A 22,110-nucleotide genomic window follows, 5' to 3' on the forward strand; every position below is an offset into this window, starting at 1 on the left:
GTAGCAAACGTCGTCAACCTTTCTGTCTAGTATGTTGAGAAAAGTATCATAATCAAATTTATTCATATTAAATTTTGTACCTCGCACTTTATCGCGAGCAATCGTACATTTAATAACAGTGATTGTTATAAAATGTGCTTTGAAATATAATCAATTTTTTAAACCCTAAATAAAACATTGCTTTCGGTAAGTAAAAACCGGTAGGGATTTAGGTTCACATTCAGTGTATAGAGGAAACATTTCGTTAAATTCCAGCTATTGTTCCCATGCGAGTGAAACGTACGGAATGGTTCAAATTGTTTCTGTCTCTTTTATACGCCTTCCGAAAATGTGTTGATTGCCGGTATGGACGTTTCATCACCCATCCATTTCATTCATTCTTCATTCATTCATCGTACGGAACGGACGGTCGTGCCCGTACGAAACAAACTGCACACAATTATCGTTTGTTGTTATTATTCCTTACAAAATTGGAAGGCAAGTTAGGCGAATTGGATAAGTGTCATAAAATGCCATTGTGTAGTACGTGATTGCCGTTAGGTACAGCTAGAGAGTGATGAAGTGCATACAAAAAAAGGGTTTTTCGTAATGAAAGTACATATTTACATGCATACAATTCCATCGTATAGCCTACTATGGTTAAAATGGTGCGCAATTTGAGTGAGGTTGTGGAGTAACCGTTATGCTAGGATCTAATCGTGTAAAGTGTGTACAACTACTCAGTATAAAATAAAAAAGTGCATCACTTATTCCACTAAAATCACCGTTAACAGATTATGATAGAATAATCAAGCAAGTGACACACTCAGCATCGTGCAAAACAAACCGTCGAACGGGTGCTGTTTTTGGGGTGGTGGCATAGATTCGAATCCGTTAAGTAGCAGCAACAGCAGCAGGCTGCTTGCCTCGATCGGTCGTATTTGGTATTTTGTGCGTATGGCTTAACTTTGCCGTGTGAATAATGATCAATCACCTTCCCTCATCGGGGATAGTTCGGGTGTCGTTTTTTGCTCGTGCTAATGAGAGTAAATGAAAACTGCCATTTGAGTGGAGGTTTTTTTGTTGTTGTCGTTGTTTACTATACTAGTGTGTCCGTATCGACGACGTTCGCGTATACCTGTGCATAGTGTGGTGTAGCTTAGTGCGCGCACTTGTGGAATGCAACAACGGTGGGGAGTGAAACATCATAATTGTGTAATTTGTGCATGGTAGCGGAATCGTTCGTTCCTGCTCTTTCGCTCTGTCAATTCCGGCATTAAACAACTGGCTCGAACCCGTAATGTTCCGCATCTTATTGTGTTAAAGCTTGTTCACTGTTGTGCCAAACTGCTTCGTGCGATTGTAGCGAAATGTCATCAATGTAGTAATAGCGATCTAACATTTGGCCCCTTACGATTAGACGCGAATCCGAATCAGAGCCATAAATCGGAATGAAGGTTTCAATAAGAAGAAATTGCTTGACTGCGAAATTGTAAGCCCCCCTCCCTTGCCACCGAGAATGAAGAAACAGCTAGAAACAAGAATTCAGGTGATCATTCACCAGATGGAGAGCTGATTACGTGCGCGGATTGTACTAGGCCGGGGCCATTGTCATATTCCGCGCTGGGATCGAACGGGGTGGCAAGATGAACGAATCCGATTCGCGGCCAGAACACCGACGAGACGGTCAATTCTGTCGGCTGTGCTTCAACCAAACGGTCGATCTGTGCCCGCTGTTTCCTTCGGCAACCATTCCGAACAAAGCGCTACTTCATAAGATATTCGACTGCACCACCATAACGGTAAGTGGCATTCGTGTGCGCCTCTCTCGTCCTAGACGAAGTAGTCCAAACGTTGATGTCTTTGAGTGGAATTCCTATTTCAAGCACACAAGCAATACGACGCGAGTGTGTGAGAGAGAGAGAGAGAAATGTGAACCCACGAACAAGATTTTATTATTTCAATAATAGGTAATGGGGAGAAGCAGAAAGACGATCATTTGAATGAATGTATTAATGTTGCGGAAGGTGGTTACTTAGATTAGCCTGCGATGCCTTGTCTCGCTCGCACTCGCGAGCCAAGCGTGTTGGCGTTTCATGTATATGTTCGCACTGTGCCTTAGCGCTAGTGGGCCATGCATGCACGCTGCTGCCGGTGGAATGCATGCAAGTGTGTGTGCGTGTGGGGTGGGTTTGTATGTTTTTTCTCCTTGCTAGCTTCTACTTCTTTCGTAATAAATATACCCATGCTCCAGCCCGTTGTATTAGTAGATGCCGTATAGTTAGAGCAAAAAGCATCAGGATTAGGACGCCACGGATAGTGGTGGCGACGGAGGCTGTGGTGAGTTGAGGTGGGAGAAGGGGTTGTGGGGAAGGAGCAGTGTGATTGTGGTACCAGCGAAAAAGTGAAGAATCGATAAGTGTAGAAAAGACCAAGAATGGAATAGATACAAAAGAGAACATAATGGCAGTGTGCTGGCAGGAAACGTAGAGCGAGAGCGCATTCACAATTCCATTATTATTATCGGAGCAGTGACCGAGCAGTGCGAAGCCCGAAAGGGGTGTTGTTGGTATGTTGGGTTGCGCGCGGGTGGGGTGGTTCGATGCTTTCCACCCCCCCCAATCCCGCCTAGCATCCCGACAAAACGAGCCAAAAGATAGTGCAACCGATTGGCCGGGTGTGTGCGTGCGAAAGAGAGGACAAATGGCAGGGAGAAGGCGAGAGGGCTCACGAGAGCGGGAGAGTACAAAAGACGGCACGAGAATATGAATAGGGGAAATGGATAATTCAAAGTTTAATTGCCTGACTTGTTGTTTTTTCTTGCTTTCGTAAGAAGAGCAACGGTAATAATAAAAATACAACACTAAAAAAACAACAACAACAACACAAGTTATAAAAAGCAACTCTCAAGGAAGGCGAGAAATAGCGTACGTACATCTAAAGAAGGGTATGCTTTAAACCCACCGTTGAACTAGTGCAGGGATGAGCAACATGTTCATTGTGGTTGTGCCCTTCGTTAAAAGCCAATTAAACCGTTTTAAAGGTCCTGTTCAAGGTGGAACGCCTTTTAACCGAACGCTAAGGATATTTGCATAAAAGAAAACTTTAAGGAAAATACACTTACTTCAAATTTCAATACGCTATTTTGGTACTAAGTTGAAAAAAAAACCATTAAATACCGAAAACATTAAAGAATATTACACGGAGCATTTGGTCTGAAGCATTAATGAATGCAAAAAAAGAAACGTAGACTACCGAAAAACTGTAAACAAGAAATATTTAATTTCTATTACAGTCGGTTCCCGAGTTACGACTGTATTTGGGACCAAAAAAAGAGCCCGAAGCAAGACGTAAGTCGAAATCGTCGTCAGTCGGAAATACATCGTTTATAAGCATACGCAGAGAGTCGAAAGCTTTATTCAAATATTTTATAGGAAAAAATAATCTGGAAATCGTTTTGAATAGTGTATTAATTAATCTTTACAATATCTACTCAATATTTCCTTAAAATATTTATCGAGAATGTATTTAATTTTTACGGTCAGTGAGAAAATTAAAAAAACTGACAATTTGAGCAAAATAACAACTGTAAACTGTCAAGATCAAAATCGCCGTATCTCGAGGGGGTTGTAACTCGGGAATAGACTGTACATTTAATTCACATAATTTTACCTCTCCTCTAGGTTGCTTAACCCTGCGGCTAGCGTGGAGTGTTCTTGGATTTTAATTTCCAACGATGGAGCTCTTATTCCATGCTGGACGGACTCTGTCGAAAAGTCAAAATATTACAAAACGGTTGTGGAAGTTGTTTTTGTGAAGTGGTTAATCATTTTATTCATATTTCTTTTGGTAGGAAAATTGTATAAGAACATCCTGAAATCACCCTTACCCATAAACCCGTTGTTGAAACGTTACGTGGCTTAGACAGAAACTTTAGAAAATGTGTTAACAAAAGCAAAAGAAAAAACAGCTCAACAATTCCGTGTTCGGAATTGATCAGTTCTCTCTCTTTTGATCTGTTGTTTTCGAAGGCATGCCTCCATTGGTGTGCGAGTTTTAATTCCCATCCTTTGAAATTCCTGTGGATGAATTCATTTCATTTCGTTAAATTTACGAATCAACTCAATCTATCTGTGTCTTGAATATATGGGAGGATGACGATGGTTAGAGTTTCAAAATTGTTACACATTTATTCACATTATTGCTTGTCTGTTTGTAGGGCGCCACACGTTGGCGGCTGGGGGAGAGGTGAAGGATGGTAAGCTTCCTCCTGTTTCCCTGCTCCCCCCTTTTTCCTTGTGTTATGATCATCTTTCTTTTCTCTGTTTGACAATTGAAACCAGAGCGTCAATTGTCGTCGTCGTATGCTTGCAGGTTCGTCGTCGTCGTCGTCGTCGGCTGTCGTCCCCGTTTTTACACTATGTTGTGAAAAATATCGCTATATTGTTAGTTCTGCTATTACGCTTTCTTACCCCCGTATCATCCCCCTCCCTTCCCCATCTTCCCTCTTCTCCAGCAATATGTCAACTGTGAATCTTTTTATGCTTTTCACTTCTTCAAAATGTATAGAAGCGGTCACATTTGACTGTATGCGTCAAATGGCTCCGGGCATGACTTTTTGAGGGAATGTTGGTAGTGTGTTCTGTCTCCGTTCTCGTACTTTAAAAGGTTCTATCTCCTTATGTACGTTCGCTTAAACTAAATCTTGTGCCTCACACTTGTACCAGCAAACCCCTCCCCACCCAGTTACTGCCAGTTTCGCAGCAAATTTGCTGCATTTATCTTTTCCACCATAGAAGTATTTTTTGTCCGCCCAGATTGTCCGCTGTTAAAATGCACACGCTGTCAGTCACAGTTAAGCGAGATTGTGTTACCAATTCTTCTCTTCTAACTTTTGCTCCATTTCAAAGCTCACGCGGAGCATCGTATCTAGTATGCTTTAACGACCCCTTAACCGCCACCTTTTAACAAGAAAAAAACACCCCAAGCTTTGCCGCCCGTTTTGCACCATTGTGCAACAACCTTCTGGCACATGCCCTCAGCGAATGAGCATAAAAATCCATCCAATCAAGCAAAATCCTTCACTGCGACTGCAAAACTTTTGGCCGTCACTGTATATCAGCTCTTGCTCATCTCTCGCTCTCTCTCTCTCTTAGCACACTGTTCGTTAGCATTTGTTAGTATCCGGCGCAAATACACTCATAACGCAAATAGCCCATTTTCATGAAGTTACAAAAGTGTAATTTAGTTTCATGAGTTTTGTAAAACATTTGCTGCGCGTTTGTGTCTGTATGTGTGTTAGTAATGATCGGTATGTATGTATGGAGTGGTTTTGCTTATGAATGCGGCACAGACATTACATTTAGTAGATGTTGATGATGGAAGGGATAAGCGGACTGCTAGAGATACGCGGCTGGTAGGAATAGAGTAAAAAGGCGGTAACGAGATATGTTGTATTTCTTCTATCTCTCTTCTCTCGTTTGTATTAACTTATTTTTGCCCACTTGCCTTTCCAATTTCTCCCCAAAACCCTCCGCCACCGTTTCAAACATTCGTTGCTGTCATATGCTCTGGTATGCTTTTTTATGTTGTTCCTCTTTCGTTAAGTTAAAATCTTCCGCTCTCTGTCTCTCTCCCGTTGTTCTTCGTTTGGATTATTACTTCTCTTTCTCGCTTGGTTTCATGGTGTACTTTAATCGGATAAGCGAAAGAAGTGCTTTCCCGTACAGCAAAACTGCCCCACGGATGGTGAAGGAAAAGCAGCCCATGGCAGGGGGGTGAGGGTGGTGTTTGTTTGCGCGAGAATGAAACTATGAACTTAGCGATCGTCCTTCTCGCTCTGGCATCTTTTTTTTCTGTGCTGAAGCAAAGAAAATGTGCATTTTATAGACGATCATTAATCTTCGTACTTCTCTACTCCTCGGCTCGGCGACTCATGTGTATTCACTGTTTCAGCGTTCTGCTTTTTAATACTGTGTATATACACTGTGTACTCTACTTCTATTCCGTTTGCTTTTCTTCTGTCTCTCTTCTGTATCGAGTTTTACATTCCATTGCCTTTTTTTCTCCCTTTTCGTGTTTAATTTTACGTAAATTGAACTTCGTCTTTTGGCTTTGGGGTGTGTAGTAAAAAAGATTGTTTTTTTTTACGTTAATAACGATTCGTTTTTATTACTGTAACTCGTTCTTTTTTTTGTTTTTGCTTCATTTCAACATCCATCACTGGGGCTGAACCTGCACCGTCATTGGCTGGTTCGTTCCATCGCTTGCAAGTGTGTTAGTTTAGCTTTTAAATAAAAGCAATTTAGACACAAAATTAACAAATACTCCAAAAACCACCAAGAGGACACGACGGCGGCAACGTCAACTAATGCCAACGACGACAAGTCACATTGTTAGATCATTCTTTACAGGCTTATCGCTTGGCGTGCGCTTTTTATGATACGGCATGCTTTTAGTAGGCGAATGTAAAGATATCTACACATGCCCGGACTCGGTATCGCAAGATCCAGTGATAATACACCCTGTTTGCGGGACAATGGGTAGGGCAGAATAAATTGTTCGAATCCGTTCGGGCCAACAAGGTTTCAGGACATTCGATGTTGAAATGTTTTATTATTCCACTTCTCATCTCCCCAAACGCAAAACAACATACTATGCTATGCTGAATCCGATCTTTATCTTACCCCTGACCGCTTCCCTTTCTGCTCCGGAAATGATCATCAATTTATTCTTCACTAGAAAATAGGAGAAAAGGTCAAAGTATGTCAAGACGTTTTTTTTTCTTCTTCGTGTCCATCGATGAGTCGAAGGTCTTTCATCTCACTTTAAGAGTATAGCATGTTTCCATGGCGAGAAAGAATCGTTTTTCACATGCTATTGCAATATTTTCTCTTTTTCTCTCCCGCTCTCAATTTTCCTCTCTGTTTCCTACTGGGTGTTTAGCGGCAAGTGTCATCTAGCTGTTTGCCGTCTGGCTGCTGTCTACCATCACTTCCGCTTAGCTTCCTGCTTACCCATTTTCTTCCTTGTCGTTGCAATTGCTCTCTTCATCGCAAGAAATCGTTCATGATTGTAAATGGCTTTCGCAAAGTAAATATAATTTGATTTTGAATATTCATATTGAATATGAAGTTCATACTGCGTTACATAATGTGTTTGTATATCGCATGTTTTCAGTACGGATTGTGTATTTTATTTTTTCTGAAGATTTTGAAGCAAATTGTTTTGTACATTATTTTACAAACGCTCATTACGTAATTTGGAATATTTTTTTTGACACACAAAGGGAACAATCCTAGATTCTAACATCCCATCCAAAGTGGGTATAATATACAGGTGGGCTTATCCCTAATGCTTTGACAACTGCTCTGTAAAAAAATACAAAAAAGATTTGACAGATCGCGTTACGGTCATTTGAGCATGTGTGTGAAAAAGCGTACCTTGCGTACAGAGTGACCAGATTATTTTCTTCGTTACGTGTGGTTTGCACACAATAGATATTGCCATGAAAAATGAATTAGGACATGCATATATGGCTTCTTGACCAATATTAAGAAAAATCTTTGATTTTCGGAACGATTCATGAAAAATCGGTACTTTCAGGATGCTCTTCTGTGAATCGGTAGTGTTATAAAAAATCGGTAGTTCTGGTCACACTGGTTGTGTGTATCGTTGTGGAGGTGTAAAGGTACTCATGGAAACCGTAACGCGAAACGTCAAACGGGCATTTAAAAATGGCCTGCTGAAAAGAGCTATAAGCCCACCTGTATATTATACCCACTTTGATCCCATCTACCATTAATTTAGAAATCTCTACAAGTGTGCGTGTAGTGTCTGTTTCTATGTATGCGATAGTGATCTTTTTATGTATGATGCATAGTAATAAAAGCAACCATTCAGGGTCTATTTCTTTCAAATATTCATATTTTCCAAGACCATGTTTTCTTACTCTTATCTCTCTCTCTCTCTTTATCTCTCTCTTTCTCTTGGTTCTCTTAGTTTCATTTCATCTTTCGATCTGTTTATAACACTTTTTTTCTCATTTGACATGTCCACTTGAGAATATTCTACGCCTTCTTATGCCATGGTATGGCACTTCCACACCCCCACACTCCCACATTTCCCCCGCACACATGAGAAGTTTCTCATATTGTATGCCGTTTGCATTTGTGTATGTGTGCGGTGGATGTTGTTGATTTTTATTACAACCGCGCGCATCATTGAATTGATTGAATTGATTGGCTTGTTATATTTTGCTGCCCGTTTGTTACGATGGTGTGTAGTTTCAAATTCCATTTTTGAACATTTTTCACTCCGATCGCGTTACGGTTTGCGCTGTCTCGCTCACTCGCGCGCGCGTTCGCAAATGCTTTAAGAGACTGCGCGATTGTATTTGATTTGATCCAAGTGTGCGCGGCGCTACATCCCCCCCGGCACACCCACCCAGCCTTGCAATCTCTATAGATATGTACGCATGTATGCTCTCACTCTCTCTCTCTCGCTCTTTAGTATGCGCCTCGAATGTGGTTGTGTTTGTGTTCTGCTTGCACGATGCTGCTGTGCTCATTTTTGTCTAGTTGAATTTTATTACTAACAGCGCCTTCTAGTGCTAGTTTTACGTTACATTATTTCTGTAGCGGAATTTGCGTCCCCATTAGCCTCTACCAAATGCAAAACAACTAAACATCCACCACCGCAGCAACACACCGCACAATTGTACTGTGGCCGCTGCATACTATTACTGTTATTGTGCTGTTATTGTTGTTGCCTTTGCTGCTGCTGGGTCGATAAATGGTACTTCTAAAGTTTCATTGCCTTTATCCGCACAGCACACCCTCCTCAAACACACCCCCTTCTGGGTTGAGGATGTGGGGGTTTGGGTGGGGGGGGGGGGAAATGTTCATGTAGACAACTTCTCGTCAATTTCTTTCCGTACTTGGCGAGTTGTTTCATTTAAACAATTTTCTCTCCCTTTCTATGTACACCGGTTTTGAAATTTCTCATCTCGTTCCATTAATTGTATATTCCATGCACATACATCTCACGATAGTCACTTTGCAATGACGTACGCGGTAGGAAAGAGCATATAAAGTGTGCGAAAGAACGAGAAAGGTAGAACTGATTTTGCTCGCTCACTCCGTGTTTCGCTCTTTCCCGCTTTATGTTATATTCCGCAGCAAGCAGCAACATCAACAACAGCAGCAGCATATGATCAATATCATAATTGTTGTACGGTGCAACTACAATCTCGTCTTTTAATGTCCATTCGACACGGTCCCAGACTTGCTTTGTACGTGTGCGTGTGTTGTGATTATAGATTGTGAGAAAACTTTACTTTAATGTTGTGCATTCAAGTCACATATAGTATTGGTTAATATTTGCCATGTTTTTTGAATGATTTTACTCCTAGCACAACGGACATATATCCGCACGAAGGAACAATATGTCAATGCGGTGCACAATTACATAATTCGCTACTAGCGCAAAACGTACGGATGGACGATGATGATGACGATGATGATCCGATTTATGTCGCATACATAACCCTCCAGATGCACAGGAACAATAAGAGCGTACTGGGTGTAACGTATGAGGATCAAGCGGGTGGATTCATGAAACGAAATAAAGCGAGCTCACAATTTTCCAAATCGAACGAATCGTCGAACAAAACGCGTGTGTTCGAAATCAATCGATTTGGCATAATACATACAACACAGAGTGCTGTTCGCTCAATGTTATGTTTTTGTGTGTTCTTCAACTTTTAGCACGAACGAGAGATTGGAAAGTATGCGAGAAGAATAGCAGCAATAATGGGTATGGGCTAATGGTAATAATAATCATAAAACAGACTATCAAGCGCACACTAAAACTGGGGGCACAGTGCCGCGCGAATATCCGAAAGACGACTTACGCGTTCGGAAGATCTCGTTCTCCGTTGCGGATGAACGTGCTATTCATTCGAACGAATGAACCCATCACCACCCTCGTTGTCTACGCCACGACCACTTCCCCATGACGGGGTTATGCACTACGGGGGAAAAATGACAGCAAAAACTAAAGCTGAAGAAGCTTTTTAAAAAACATGAAAATCATAATAAGCGAATGCTTTTCTGTGTTGAATCGGTTTGAAGAAGAAGGACGGAAGAGGAATATTTTGATGTGTTTTTTTCTGTTGTTGTTGTTCATGTTGATGTACCAACGTTGGTGTACTTGTACACTACACTACCCCGGCATGTTGTTTTCGGGTCGAGAAGTGCTTGGTGTGTCACGCGGTATGTTTGTATTGCTGTGTGTGTTTTTTTTTGTTGTTGTTGTTGTCGGTACGAGCGCGAAAAACTCAGAACGATACGAAATACATTTTTCGAAAACGACAACACACATACTAAAAAAAAGTTAAAAAATGAGGGAAGCTACACGAAAAACGGGGCCACATGGAAAAACAACAAGCTCCAAGGCGTAAAAGAATCATAATAATGATGGCGCACGGAAAAACATAGCAACGGCAAAAGCGAGGTGTGCGGCCGCTCGGGTGGAGAAGAAAGGCGGAAAATTTCCTCTTTCTCTCTCGCTCTCTCGCTCTTACCGTGTCACGATCATCGGTATCTGTTTCGCACGCAAATTTCGCAGTATAAAAAATGATGAGATATTACTCATTTTTATTATGCACGGAAATTCGAAACTGCGAGCTCCGGGCAGCACCGGGTTCATTTTCTATTTGACTGCTGCCACCCCATCATCACCCTGTCGTAAATGCGATCCTTAGGTCATCCGCAATGGAAGGCCCTAAAAATGGATCTATGGTTTAGAACAGTCATATTTCTCTTTTTTATATTAGAGATTTTATTTTTAGCCTACCGAAAACGTAATGTAACAGTATTGAAATGTTAATAGTGAAATGTGAAAGGCTGTTTTATTGTACATTTCTGAGACGGGAGAGATGATCTAAGTTTGCTACTAGCATCCTTGCTCGTACGATTGATAGGCAAATTTTCCAAGGAAATGCACGAAGTACTTCAAACTGAAGTATGTTGAGTCGTGAATGAGTCGTTATTAACAGTCAGCTCGTTTTAGAATTATAGTATTTTTTTATTTAAAGCATTATTTGAGTGAAAAGAAACTTATTTCAACGAATTGGCATTAAAATAAATCAATTAAATTTTTTTTGCCAAATTTCTCAAAAAAATCGTAAGGGGTAAGCCTTATGATATTTTCGAGTTGAAAATGTTTTAAAAATTTTTTTCTGAATTTTTATTCTTTTTTTAATTTAAAGCACTATTTAAGTGAAAAGAAATTTATTGCAACAAATTCCCATTAAAATATATCACATTTAAAAATTTTGCTACATTGCTCAAAAATGAGGAAAATTTTACATTTTCTCAAACAGCGTAAGGAACTTTGTTCCTGGAATAACTTCTGGCACAGACATCTGAGGGCATGGCCGTCCAAGAAGAAAATGTAGCCATTGATGCCATCTATCGACCACAGTTTAAAGATTGGCGATCCGTTGGATACCGACCGAGTTATAGGCAAAACTTGATGCAAAAATGAGGAAAATTTTACATTTTTTCAAACAGCGTAAGGAACTTTGTTCCTGGAATAACTTCTAGCACAGACATCTGAGGGCATGGCTGTCCAAGAAGAAAATGTAGCCATTGGTGCCATCTATCGACCACAGGTTAAAGATTGGCGATTCGTTGGATACCGACCGAGTTATAGGCAAAAGTTGGTGCAAAAATGAAGAAAATTTTACATTTTTTCAAACTGGGTATGGAACTTGGTTCCTCGAATAACTTCTGGCACAGACATCTGAGGGCATGGCTGTCCAAGAAGAAAATGTAGCCATTGATGCCATCTATCGACCACAGGTTAAAGATTGGCGATCCGTTGGATACCGACCGAGTTATAGGCAAAACTTGATGCAAAAATGAGGAAAATTTTACATTTTCTCAAACAGGGTATGGAACTTGGTTCCTCGAATAACTTCTGGCACAGACATCTGAGGGCATGGCCGTCCAAGAAGAAAATGTAGCCATTTGATGCCATCTATCGACCACAGGTTAAAGATTGTCGATCCGTTGGATATCGACCAAGTTATAGGCAAAATTTGGTGCAAAAATGAGCCTTAATAAATTTTTATTGTTTTGAATTTTTTGATTTTTTCATTATTTTTCACTCTTTTTTTTATTTAAAACATTATTTGAGTGAAAAGTAACTCATTGCAACCAATTGGCATTAAAATAAATCAATTTAAATTTTTTTGCAAAATTTCCCAAAAAAATCGTAAGGGGTAAGCCTTATGAAATTTTCGAGTTGAAATTTTTTTAAAATTTTTTTTCTGATTTTTTATTCTTTTTTTAATTTAAAGCATTATTTGAGTGAAAGGAAACTTATTGCAACAAATTCCCATTAAAATATATCACATTTAAAAATTTTGCTACATTGCTCAAAAATGAGGAAAATTTTACATTTTCTCAAACTGGGTAAGGAACTTTGTTCCTGGAATAACTTCTGGCACAGACATCTGAGGGCATGGCCGTCCAAGAACAAAATGTAGCCATTGATGCCATCTATCGACCACAGGTTAAAGATTGGCGATTCGTTGGATACCGACCAAGTTATAGGCAAAAGTTGGTGCAAAAATGAGGAAAATTTTACATTTTCTCAAACAGGGTATGGAACTTGGTTCCTTGAATAACTTCTGGCACAGACATCTGAGGGCATGGCTGTCCAAGAAGAAAATGTAGCCATTGGTGCCATCTATCGACCACAGGTTAAAGATTGTCGATCCGTTGGATATCGACCAAGTTATAGGCAAAATTTGGTGCAAAAATGAGCCTTAATAAATTTTCTTTGTTTTGAATTATTGGATTTTTTCATTAATTTTCACTCTTTTGTTTATTTAAAACATTATTTGAGTGAAAAGTAACTCATTGCAACCAATTGGCATTAAAATAAATCAATTTAAATTTTTTTGCAAAATTTCCCAAAAAAATCGTAAGGGGTAAGCCTTATGAAATTTTCGAGTTGAAATTTTTTTTAAAATTTTTTTCTGATTTTTTATTCTTTTTTTAATTTAAAGCATTATTTGAGTGAAAAGAAACTTATTGCAACAAATGCCCATTAAAATATATCACATTTAAAAATTTTGCTTCATTGCTCAAAAATGAGGAAAATTTTACATTTTCTCAAACAGGGTAAGGAACTTTGTTCCTGGAATAACTTCTGGCACAGACATCTGAGGGCATGGCCGTCCAAGAAGAAAATGTAGCCATTGATGCCATCTATCGACCACAGGTTAAAGATTGGCGATTCGTTGGATACCGACCGAGTTATAGGCAAAATTTGGTGCAAAAATGAGGAAAATTTTACATTTTCTCAAACAGCGTAAGGAACTTTGTTCCTGGAATAACTTCTGGCACAGACATCTGAGGGTATGGCCGTCCAACAAGAAAATGTAGCCATTGATGCCATCTATCGACCACAAGTTAAAGATTGGCGATTCGTTGGATACCGACCGAGTTATAGGCAAAATTTGGTGCAAAAATGAGCCTTAATAAATTTTTATTGTTTTGAATTATTGGATTTTTTCATTAATTTTCACTTTTTTTTTATTTTAAACATTATTTGAGTGAAAAGTAACTCATTGCAACCAATTGGCATTAAAATAAATCAATTTAAATTTTTTTGCAAAATTTCCCCAAAAATCGTAAGGGGTAAGCCTTATGAAATTTTCGAGTTGAAATTTTTTTTAAAATTTTTTTCTGATTTTTTATTCTTTTTTTAATTTAAAGCATTATTTGAGTGAAAAGAAACTTATTGCAACAAATGCCCATTAAAATATATCACATTTAAAAATTTTGCTACATTGCTCAAAAATGAGGAAAATTTTACATTTTCTCAAACAGGGTAAGGAACTTTGTTCCTGGAATAACTTCTGGCACAGACATCTGAGAGCATGGCCGTCCAAGAAGAAAATGTAGCCATTGATGCCATCTATCGACCACAGGTTAAAGATTGGCGATTCGTTGGATACCGACCGAGTTATAGGCAAAATTTGGTGCAAAAATGAGGAAAATTTTACATTTTCTCAAACTGGGTATGGAACTTGGTTCCTCGAATAACTTCTGGCACAGACATCTGAGGGCATGGCCGTCCAAGAAGAAAATGTAGCCATTGATGCCATCTATCGACCACAGGTTAAAGATTGGCGATTCGGTGGATACCGACCGAGTTATAGGCAAAATTTGGTGCAAAAATGAGGAAAATTTTACATTTTCTCAAACAGCGTAAGGAACTTTGTTCCTGGAATAACTTCTGGCACAGACATCTGAGGGTATGGCCGTCCAAGAACAAAATGTAGCCATTGATGCCATCTATCGACCACAGGTTAAAGATTGGCGATTCGTTGGATACCGACCGAGTTATAGGCAAAAGTTGGTGTAAAAATGAAGAAAATTTTACATTTTCTCAAACAGGGTATGGAACTTGGTTCCTCGAATAACTTCTGGCACAGACATCTGAGGGCATGGCCGTCCAAGAAGAAAATGTAGCCATTGATGCCATCTATCGACCACAGGTTAAAGATTGGCGATTCGTTGGATACCGACCGAGTTATAGGCAAAATTTGGTGCAAAAATGAGGAAAATTTTACATTTTCTCAAACTGGGTATGGAACTTGGTTCCTCGAATAACTTCTGGCACAGACATCTGAGGGCATGGCCGTCCAAGAAGAAAATGTAGCCATTGATGCCATCTATCGACCACAGGTTAAAGATTGGCGATTCGTTGGATACCGACCGAGTTATAGGCAAAATTTGGTGCAAAAATGAGGAAAATTTTACATTTTCTTATACTGGGTATGGAACTTGGTTCCTCGAATAACTTCTGGCACAGACATCTGAGGGCATGGCCGTCCAAGAAGAAAATGTAGCCATTGATGCCATCTATCGACCACAGGTTAAAGATTGGCGATTCGTTGGATACCGACCGAGTTATAGGCAAAATTTGGTGCAAAAATGAGGAAAATTTTACATTTTCTCAAACAGCGTAAGGAACTTTGTTCCTGGAATAACTTCTGGCACAGACATCTGAGGGTATGGCCGTCCAAGAACAAAATGTAGCCATTGATGCCATCTATCGACCACAGGTTAAAGATTGGCGATTCGTTGGATACCGACCGAGTTATAGGCAAAATTTGGTGCAAAAATGAGGAAAATTTTACATTTTCTCAAACAGCGTAAGGAACTTTGTTCCTGGAATAACTTCTGGCACAGACATCTGAGGGTATGGCCGTCCAAGAACAAAATGTAGCCATTGATGCCATCTATCGACCACAGGTTAAAGATTGGCGATTCGTTGGATACCGACCGAGTTATAGGCAAAAGTTGGTGTAAAAATGAAGAAAATTTTACATTTTCTCAAACAGGGTATGGAACTTGGTTCCTCGAATAACTTCTGGCACAGACATCTGAGGGTATGGCCGTCCAACAAGAAAATGTAGCCATTGATGCCATCTATCGACCACAGGTTAAAGATTGTCGATCCGTTGGATATCGACCAAGTTATAGGCAAAATTTGGTGCAAAAATGAGCCTTAATAAATTTTCTTTGTTTTGAATTATTGGATTTTTTCATTAATTTTCACTCTTTTTTTTATTTAAAACATTATTTGAGTGAAAAGTAACTCATTGCAACCAATTGGCATTAAAATAAATCAATTTAAATTTTTTTGCAAAATTTCCCAAAAAAATCGTAAGGGGTAAGCCTTATGAAATTTTCGAGTTGAAATTTTTTTTAAAATTTTTTTCTGATTTTTTATTCTTTTTTTAATTTAAAGCATTATTTGAGTGAAAAGAAACTTATTGCAACAAATGCCCATTAAAATATATCACATTTAAAAATTTTGCTACATTGCTCAAAAATGAGGAAAATTTTACATTTTCTCAAACAGGGTAAGGAACTTTGTTCCTGGAATAACTTCTGGCACAGACATCTGAGAGCATGGCCGTCCAAGAAGAAAATGTAGCCATTGATGCCATCTATCGACCACAGGTTAAAGATTGGCGATTCGTTGGATACCGACCGAGTTATAGGCAAAATTTGGTGCAAAAATGAGGAAAATTTTACATTTTCTCAAACAGCGTAAGGAACTTTGTTCCTGGAATAACTTCTGGCACAGACATCTGAGGGTATGGCCGTCCAAGAACAAAATGTAGCCATTGATGCCATCTATCGACCACAGGTTAAAGATTGGCGATTCGTTGGATACCGACCGAGTTATAGGCAAAAGTTGGTGTAAAAATGAAGAAAATTTTACATTTTCTCAAACAGGGTATGGAACTTGGTTCCTCGAATAACTTCTGGCACAGACATCTGAGGGCATGGCCGTCCAAGAAGAAAATGTAGCCATTGATGCCATCTATCGACCACAGGTTAAAGATTGGCGATTCGTTGGATACCGACCGAGTTATAGGCAAAATTTGGTGCAAAAATGAGGAAAATTTTACATTTTCTCAAACTGGGTATGGAACTTGGTTCCTCGAATAACTTCTGGCACAGACATCTGAGGGCATGGCCGTCCAAGAAGAAAATGTAGCCATTGATGCCATCTATCGACCACAGGTTAAAGATTGGCGATTCGTTGGATACCGACCGAGTTATAGGCAAAATTTGGTGCAAAAATGAGGAAAATTTTACATTTTCTCAAACAGCGTAAGGAACTTTGTTCCTGGAATAACTTCTGGCACAGACATCTGAGGGTATGGCCGTCCAAGAACAAAATGTAGCCATTGATGCCATCTATCGACCACAGGTTAAAGATTGGCGATTCGTTGGATACCGATCGAGTTATAGGCAAAAGTTGGTGTAAAAATGAAGAAAATTTTACATTTTCTCAAACAGGGTATGGAACTTGGTTCCTCGAATAACTTCTGGCACAGACATCTGAGGGCATGGCCGTCCAAGAAGAAAATGTAGCCATTGATGCCATCTATCGACCACAGGTTAAAGATTGTCGATCCGTTGGATATCGACCAAGTTATAGGCAAAATTTGGTGCAAAAATGAGCCTTAATAAATTTTTATTGTTTTGAATTATTGGATTTTTTCATTAATTTTCACTCTTTTTTTTATTTTAAACATTATTTGAGTGAAAAGTAACTCATTGCAACCAATTGGCATTAAAATAAATCAATTTAATTTTTTTTGCAAAATTTCCCAAAAAAATCGTAAGGGGTAAGCCTTATGAAATTTTCGAGTTGAAAATTTTTTTTAAATTTTTTTCTGATTTTTTATTCTTTTTTTAATTTAAAGCATTATTTGAGTGAAAAGAAACTTATTGCAACAAATGCCCATTAAAATATATCACATTTAAAAATTTTGCTACATTGCTCAAAAATGAGGAAAATTTTACATTTTCTCAAACAGGGTAAGGAACTTTGTTCCTGGAATAACTTCTGGCACAGACATCTGAGGGCATGGCCGTCCAAGAAGAAAATGTAGCCATTGATGCCATCTATCGACCACAGGTTAAAGATTGGCGATTCGTTGGATACCGACCGAGTTATAGGCAAAATTTGGTGCAAAAATGAGGAAAATTTTACATTTTCTCAAACAGCGTAAGGAACTTTGTTCCTGGAATAACTTCTGGCACAGACATCTGAGGGTATGGCCGTCCAAGAAGAAAATGTAGCCATTGATGCCATCTATCGACCACAGGTTAAAGATTGGCGATTCGTTGGATACCGACCGAGTTATAGGCAAAATTTGGTGCAAAAATGAGGAAAATTTTACATTTTCTCAAACAGGGTATGGAACTTGGTTCCTCGAATAACTTCTGGCACAGACATCTGAGGGTATGGCCGTCCAACAAGAAAATGTAGCCATTGATGCCATCTATCGACCACAGGTTAAAGATTGTCGATCCGTTGGATATCGACCAAGTTATAGGCAAAATTTGGTGCAAAAATGAGCCTTAATAAATTTTCTTTGTTTTGAATTATTGGATTTTTTCATTAATTTTCACTCTTTTTTTTATTTAAAACATTATTTGAGTGAAAAGTAACTCATTGCAACCAATTGGCATTAAAATAAATCAATTTAATTTTTTTTGCAAAATTTCCCAAAAAAATCGTAAGGGGTAAGCCTTATGAAATTTTCGAGTTGAAAATTTTTTTAAAATTTTTTTCTGATTTTTTATTCTTTTTTTAATTTAAAGCATTATTTGAGTGAAAAGAAACTTATTGCAACAAATTCCCATTAAAATATATCACATTTAAAAATTTTGCTACATTGCTCAAAAATGAGGAAAATTTTACATTTTCTCAAACAGGGTAAGGAACTTTGTTCCTGGAATAACTTCTGGCACAGACATCTGAGGGCATGGCCGTCCAAGAAGAAAATGTAGCCATTGATGCCATCTATCGACCACAGGTTAAAGATTGTCGATCCGTTGGATATCGACCAAGTTATAGGCAAAATTTGGTGCAAAAATGAGGAAAATTTTACATTTTCTCAAACAGCGTAAGGAATTTTGTTCCTGGAATAACTTCTGGCACAGACATCTGATGGCATGGCCGTCCAAGAAGAAAATGTAGCCATTGATGCCATCTATCGACCACAGGTTAAAGATTGGCGATTCGTTGGATACCGACCAAGTTATAGGCAAAATTTGGTGCAAAAATGAGGAAAATTTTACATTTTCTCAAACAGGGTAAGGAACTTTGTTCCTGGAATAACTTCTGGCACAGACATCTGAGGGCATGGCCGTCCAAGAAGAAAATGTAGCCATTGATGCCATCTATCGACCACAGGTTAAAGATTGTCGATCCGTTGGATATCGACCAAGTTATAGGCAAAATTTGGTGCAAAAATGAGGAAAATTTTACATTTTCTCAAACAGCGTAAGGAATTTTGTTCCTGGAATAACTTCTGGCACAGACATCTGATGGCATGGCCGTCCAAGAAGAAAATGTAGCCATTGATGCCATCTATCGACCACAGGTTAAAGATTGTCGATCCGTTGGATATCGACCAAGTTATAGGCAAAATTTGGTGCAAAAATGAGCCTTAATAAATTTTCTTTGTTTTGAATTATTGGATTTTTTCATTAATTTTCACTCTTTTTTTTATTTAAAACATTATTTGAGTGAAAAGTAACTCATTGCAACCAATTGGCATTAAAATAAATCAATTTAAATTTTTTTGCAAAATTTCCCAAAAAAATCGTAAGGGGTAAGCCTTATGAAATTTTCGAGTTGAAAATTTTTTTAAAATTTTTTTCTGATTTTTTATTCTTTTTTTAATTTAAAACATTATTTGAGTGAAAAGAAACTTATTGCAACAAATTCCTATTAAAATATATCACATTTAAAAATTTTGTTACATTGCTCAAAAATGAGGAAAATTTTACATTTTCACAAACAGGGTATGGAACTTGGTTCCACGAATAACTTCTGGCACAGACATCTGAGGGCATGGCCGTCCAAGAAGAAAATGTAGCCATTGATGCCATCTATCGACCACAAGTTAAAGATTGGCGATTCGTTGGATACCGACCGAGTTATAGGCAAAAGTTGGTGTAAAAATGAAGAAAATTTTACATTTTCTCAAACAGGGTATGGAACTTGGTTCCTCGAATAACTTCTGGCACAGACATCTGAGGGCATGGCCGTCCAAGAAGAAAATGTAGCCATTGATGCCATCTATCGACCACAGGTTAAAGATTGGCGATTCGTTGGATACCGACCGAGTTATAGGCAAAAGTTGGTCTTAATTGGTCAAAAATGAGGCAAATTTATAATTTTTTTATTTTTTTTAAAGTTATTTAATTCTTATTTTTATTTAAAGCATTGTTTGAGTGAAAAGAAACCTGTTGTAACAATTTCGCATTAAAATAAAACAATTTTTTTAATTTTTTCTAAATTGCTCCAAATTGGCAAGGGGTAAGCCTTATGAAATTTTCGAGTTGAAATATTTTTTGTATTTTTTTGTTATTTTTTATTCTTTTCTTCTTTTAAAGCATTATTTGAGTGAAAAGAAACTTATTGCAGCATTAAAATAAAATAAATTTTTAAAGTTTGCTAAATTTCCCAAAAAAAGGTAAGGCTATAGCCTTGGGAAATTTTCAAATTTATACTTAGTCGCACATTTTCACTTCAACTCACGTATTTACACTTTTTGCGACTCGACTCACCACGGCTACATGCTTACACTCATGAGTGAGTAAGTGAAAAAAGAGTCACCTAAACTCCTCGTGGTGAATGAACGAAACTCGATCAATACAACGTTTCAACTCACTATCTCACTCTTACTCACTTTGCACATCTCTAGTTTGTTGCACGTATGGACCAGCATCAAATCCTGTCCGATGTGTTCTCCTATGTGTAGTTAGCTAAAAATCAAGGAAAGCCAGAATTGCTACACCACCTGCATGACATTTAGTGCCTCAAAGAGTAGAACAGAGTAATTCCTCGCATATATTGATAAGTTGGATAAGTCGCTGCCAATTGTAAGCAAAATATCGATCCTTTGCATTAGTAAAATTTGACATTTGTTGAGCAGTATTTTTCCATTTGCGATGTATACGTCAACCTGTGTTCTTTTCATATTCAAGATGCTCGTTTCATTGAGTTTTTTTTTCCCAACTTCCATTGCAACAACAGATTATTCTGCGACAAAAAACGCATTCGACGCGAAAGCAACACATCTTTTTAACGATTTTATCCGTCCGGTTTTTTGTTGTTGTTTTGTTTTGTTGAAGTTTTGAGTCAGGATTTTATTGATGGTGTTAGCCTTACGATAAAAACCATTCTGTTTGTGCGCACTCCTTTTTTATATCTAAAATTTGTGTGCGTGTGTGTGTCTGTCTGTGTTATTTCAACATTCGTGTGTTTATATATTTTCTGCTTCTGGTTTATTGTAGCTGTTTGTACTTTACACACTTGGTAACAACGCGGGCAACGGGTTTTGTATGGTGATCACACCGTCCCGATGATGAAACAAAATGTATGCAAGGTTTATTTAGTTGAAAGTTTTGTAATGCAAAAATGGAATGAAACAAAAAAATAACATTCACATACACAACAAGTACAATAAATTGGCATTTCAGGGGCATTGTATGGAAGGGAATGTGGACGGGCGGGAGGGCTGGTGAGCTAAAGCACGGAAAGTACGATGCGATTGTGTTGGGCAAAAGGTTTCCAGAGAAGAAAAACGCAAACAGCACACCACAGACAGACACATTCGTGTATGATACGGTTGTGGTACATACATACGTATAGATACTACGCATAGAGCATAACGCGATGAAACCTGGCAAAGTAACGAACAGTAAAAGGAAAGATGAAAATGGGGGGAGTTCGGTTGCTGCAAGGGGGAAGAAAATGCAAATCTACATACCAGTCGCAATGCAACATCTCCATAGTCGTCAATGTACGGCCAATGCTTCGCCGGTCGTTTCTTGAAGCGGTCTAGAATATCTTGTTTTTCGCATCTGATGCTGAGCGTTTCAAATACGTACATCTTGTAACAGTGAGTTTCTCAGCACTGATCGAACCAAATGTGCGTCCGTTTGGTGAGATGGATACATTTAAATCGAGGCAAATATCAATTGCAAATACAATTTATCCTTGAGAAAAATGAATTATCCTTCCAACCTTCCATCATTCGTCGCACCGATCCGATCGTCGTTCACCGACACTTCTCTTCGGGCGAGAGGGCGATCTCGCTTCAACTTTCGCCTTTGAGAAACCCTGAGTTTGGTGTATAAAGTTCCTGCGAGTAGACACAATTGGACGTGACTTAGCATTTTGCATCAGTAATCGTAGTATGCCCTGCTAACGACGTCTCGACTTGGTTTTTAGTCGGTGCGATGGTGCAAAACTACGCAAGAAAAGCTTGCGTTGTAATGTAACATTTTACGAAGCCGGTGGGGTGGGTTGGGTGTTTTTTGTGTGTTAGTTCTATCATAATTGTTTCCAATTCTTCTCCTGTTCGAGAGTGTACGGGCAGCTATCTTTTTGTTCCTTTGCTTTCTGTGTCGATGGTATGAAAATTGAAGTATAAACGAAAGAATGTACAATCATTGTGGCAATGCAAATAGAGAAAAAGGTTTTTTTAATAGAATGATCGCG

General features: G+C 38.6%; 1 protein-coding gene and 1 long non-coding RNA gene across 6 annotated transcripts in view; both read left to right on the forward strand.

Moving 5' to 3' along the window:
• The first annotated feature begins 310 nt into the window (after nucleotides 1–310).
• LOC125774781 (uncharacterized) overlaps nucleotides 311–22,110 on the forward strand; it is a 32,009-nt gene continuing 10,209 nt past the window's right edge. The window contains exon 1 of the mRNA XM_049445001.1: nucleotides 311–1,781. Within this exon, the coding sequence (XP_049300958.1) occupies nucleotides 1,626–1,781 (156 nt within the window). The 5' untranslated portion in view covers nucleotides 311–1,625. The remainder of the gene's footprint in view (nucleotides 1,782–22,110) is intronic.
• Nucleotides 11,663–21,548, forward strand: LOC125774817 (uncharacterized). Of its 5 annotated transcripts, XR_007421125.1 has the most exons (5): nucleotides 11,663–11,846; nucleotides 12,752–13,465; nucleotides 14,368–16,791; nucleotides 17,506–18,409; nucleotides 18,600–21,548. It is a non-coding gene; the product is annotated as an uncharacterized LOC125774817 (long non-coding RNA). The 5 variants fall into 5 exon arrangements; XR_007421126.1 differs by lacking the exons at nucleotides 11,663–11,846; nucleotides 12,752–13,465 and adding an exon at nucleotides 14,026–14,177; XR_007421127.1 differs by lacking the exons at nucleotides 11,663–11,846; nucleotides 12,752–13,465 and having other exon boundaries at nucleotides 14,202–16,791; nucleotides 18,600–18,789; nucleotides 19,694–21,548.

Source organism: Anopheles funestus, chromosome 2RL (assembly GCF_943734845.2).
Source record: "Anopheles funestus chromosome 2RL, idAnoFuneDA-416_04, whole genome shotgun sequence".
NCBI lineage: Eukaryota > Metazoa > Arthropoda > Insecta > Diptera > Culicidae > Anopheles > Anopheles funestus.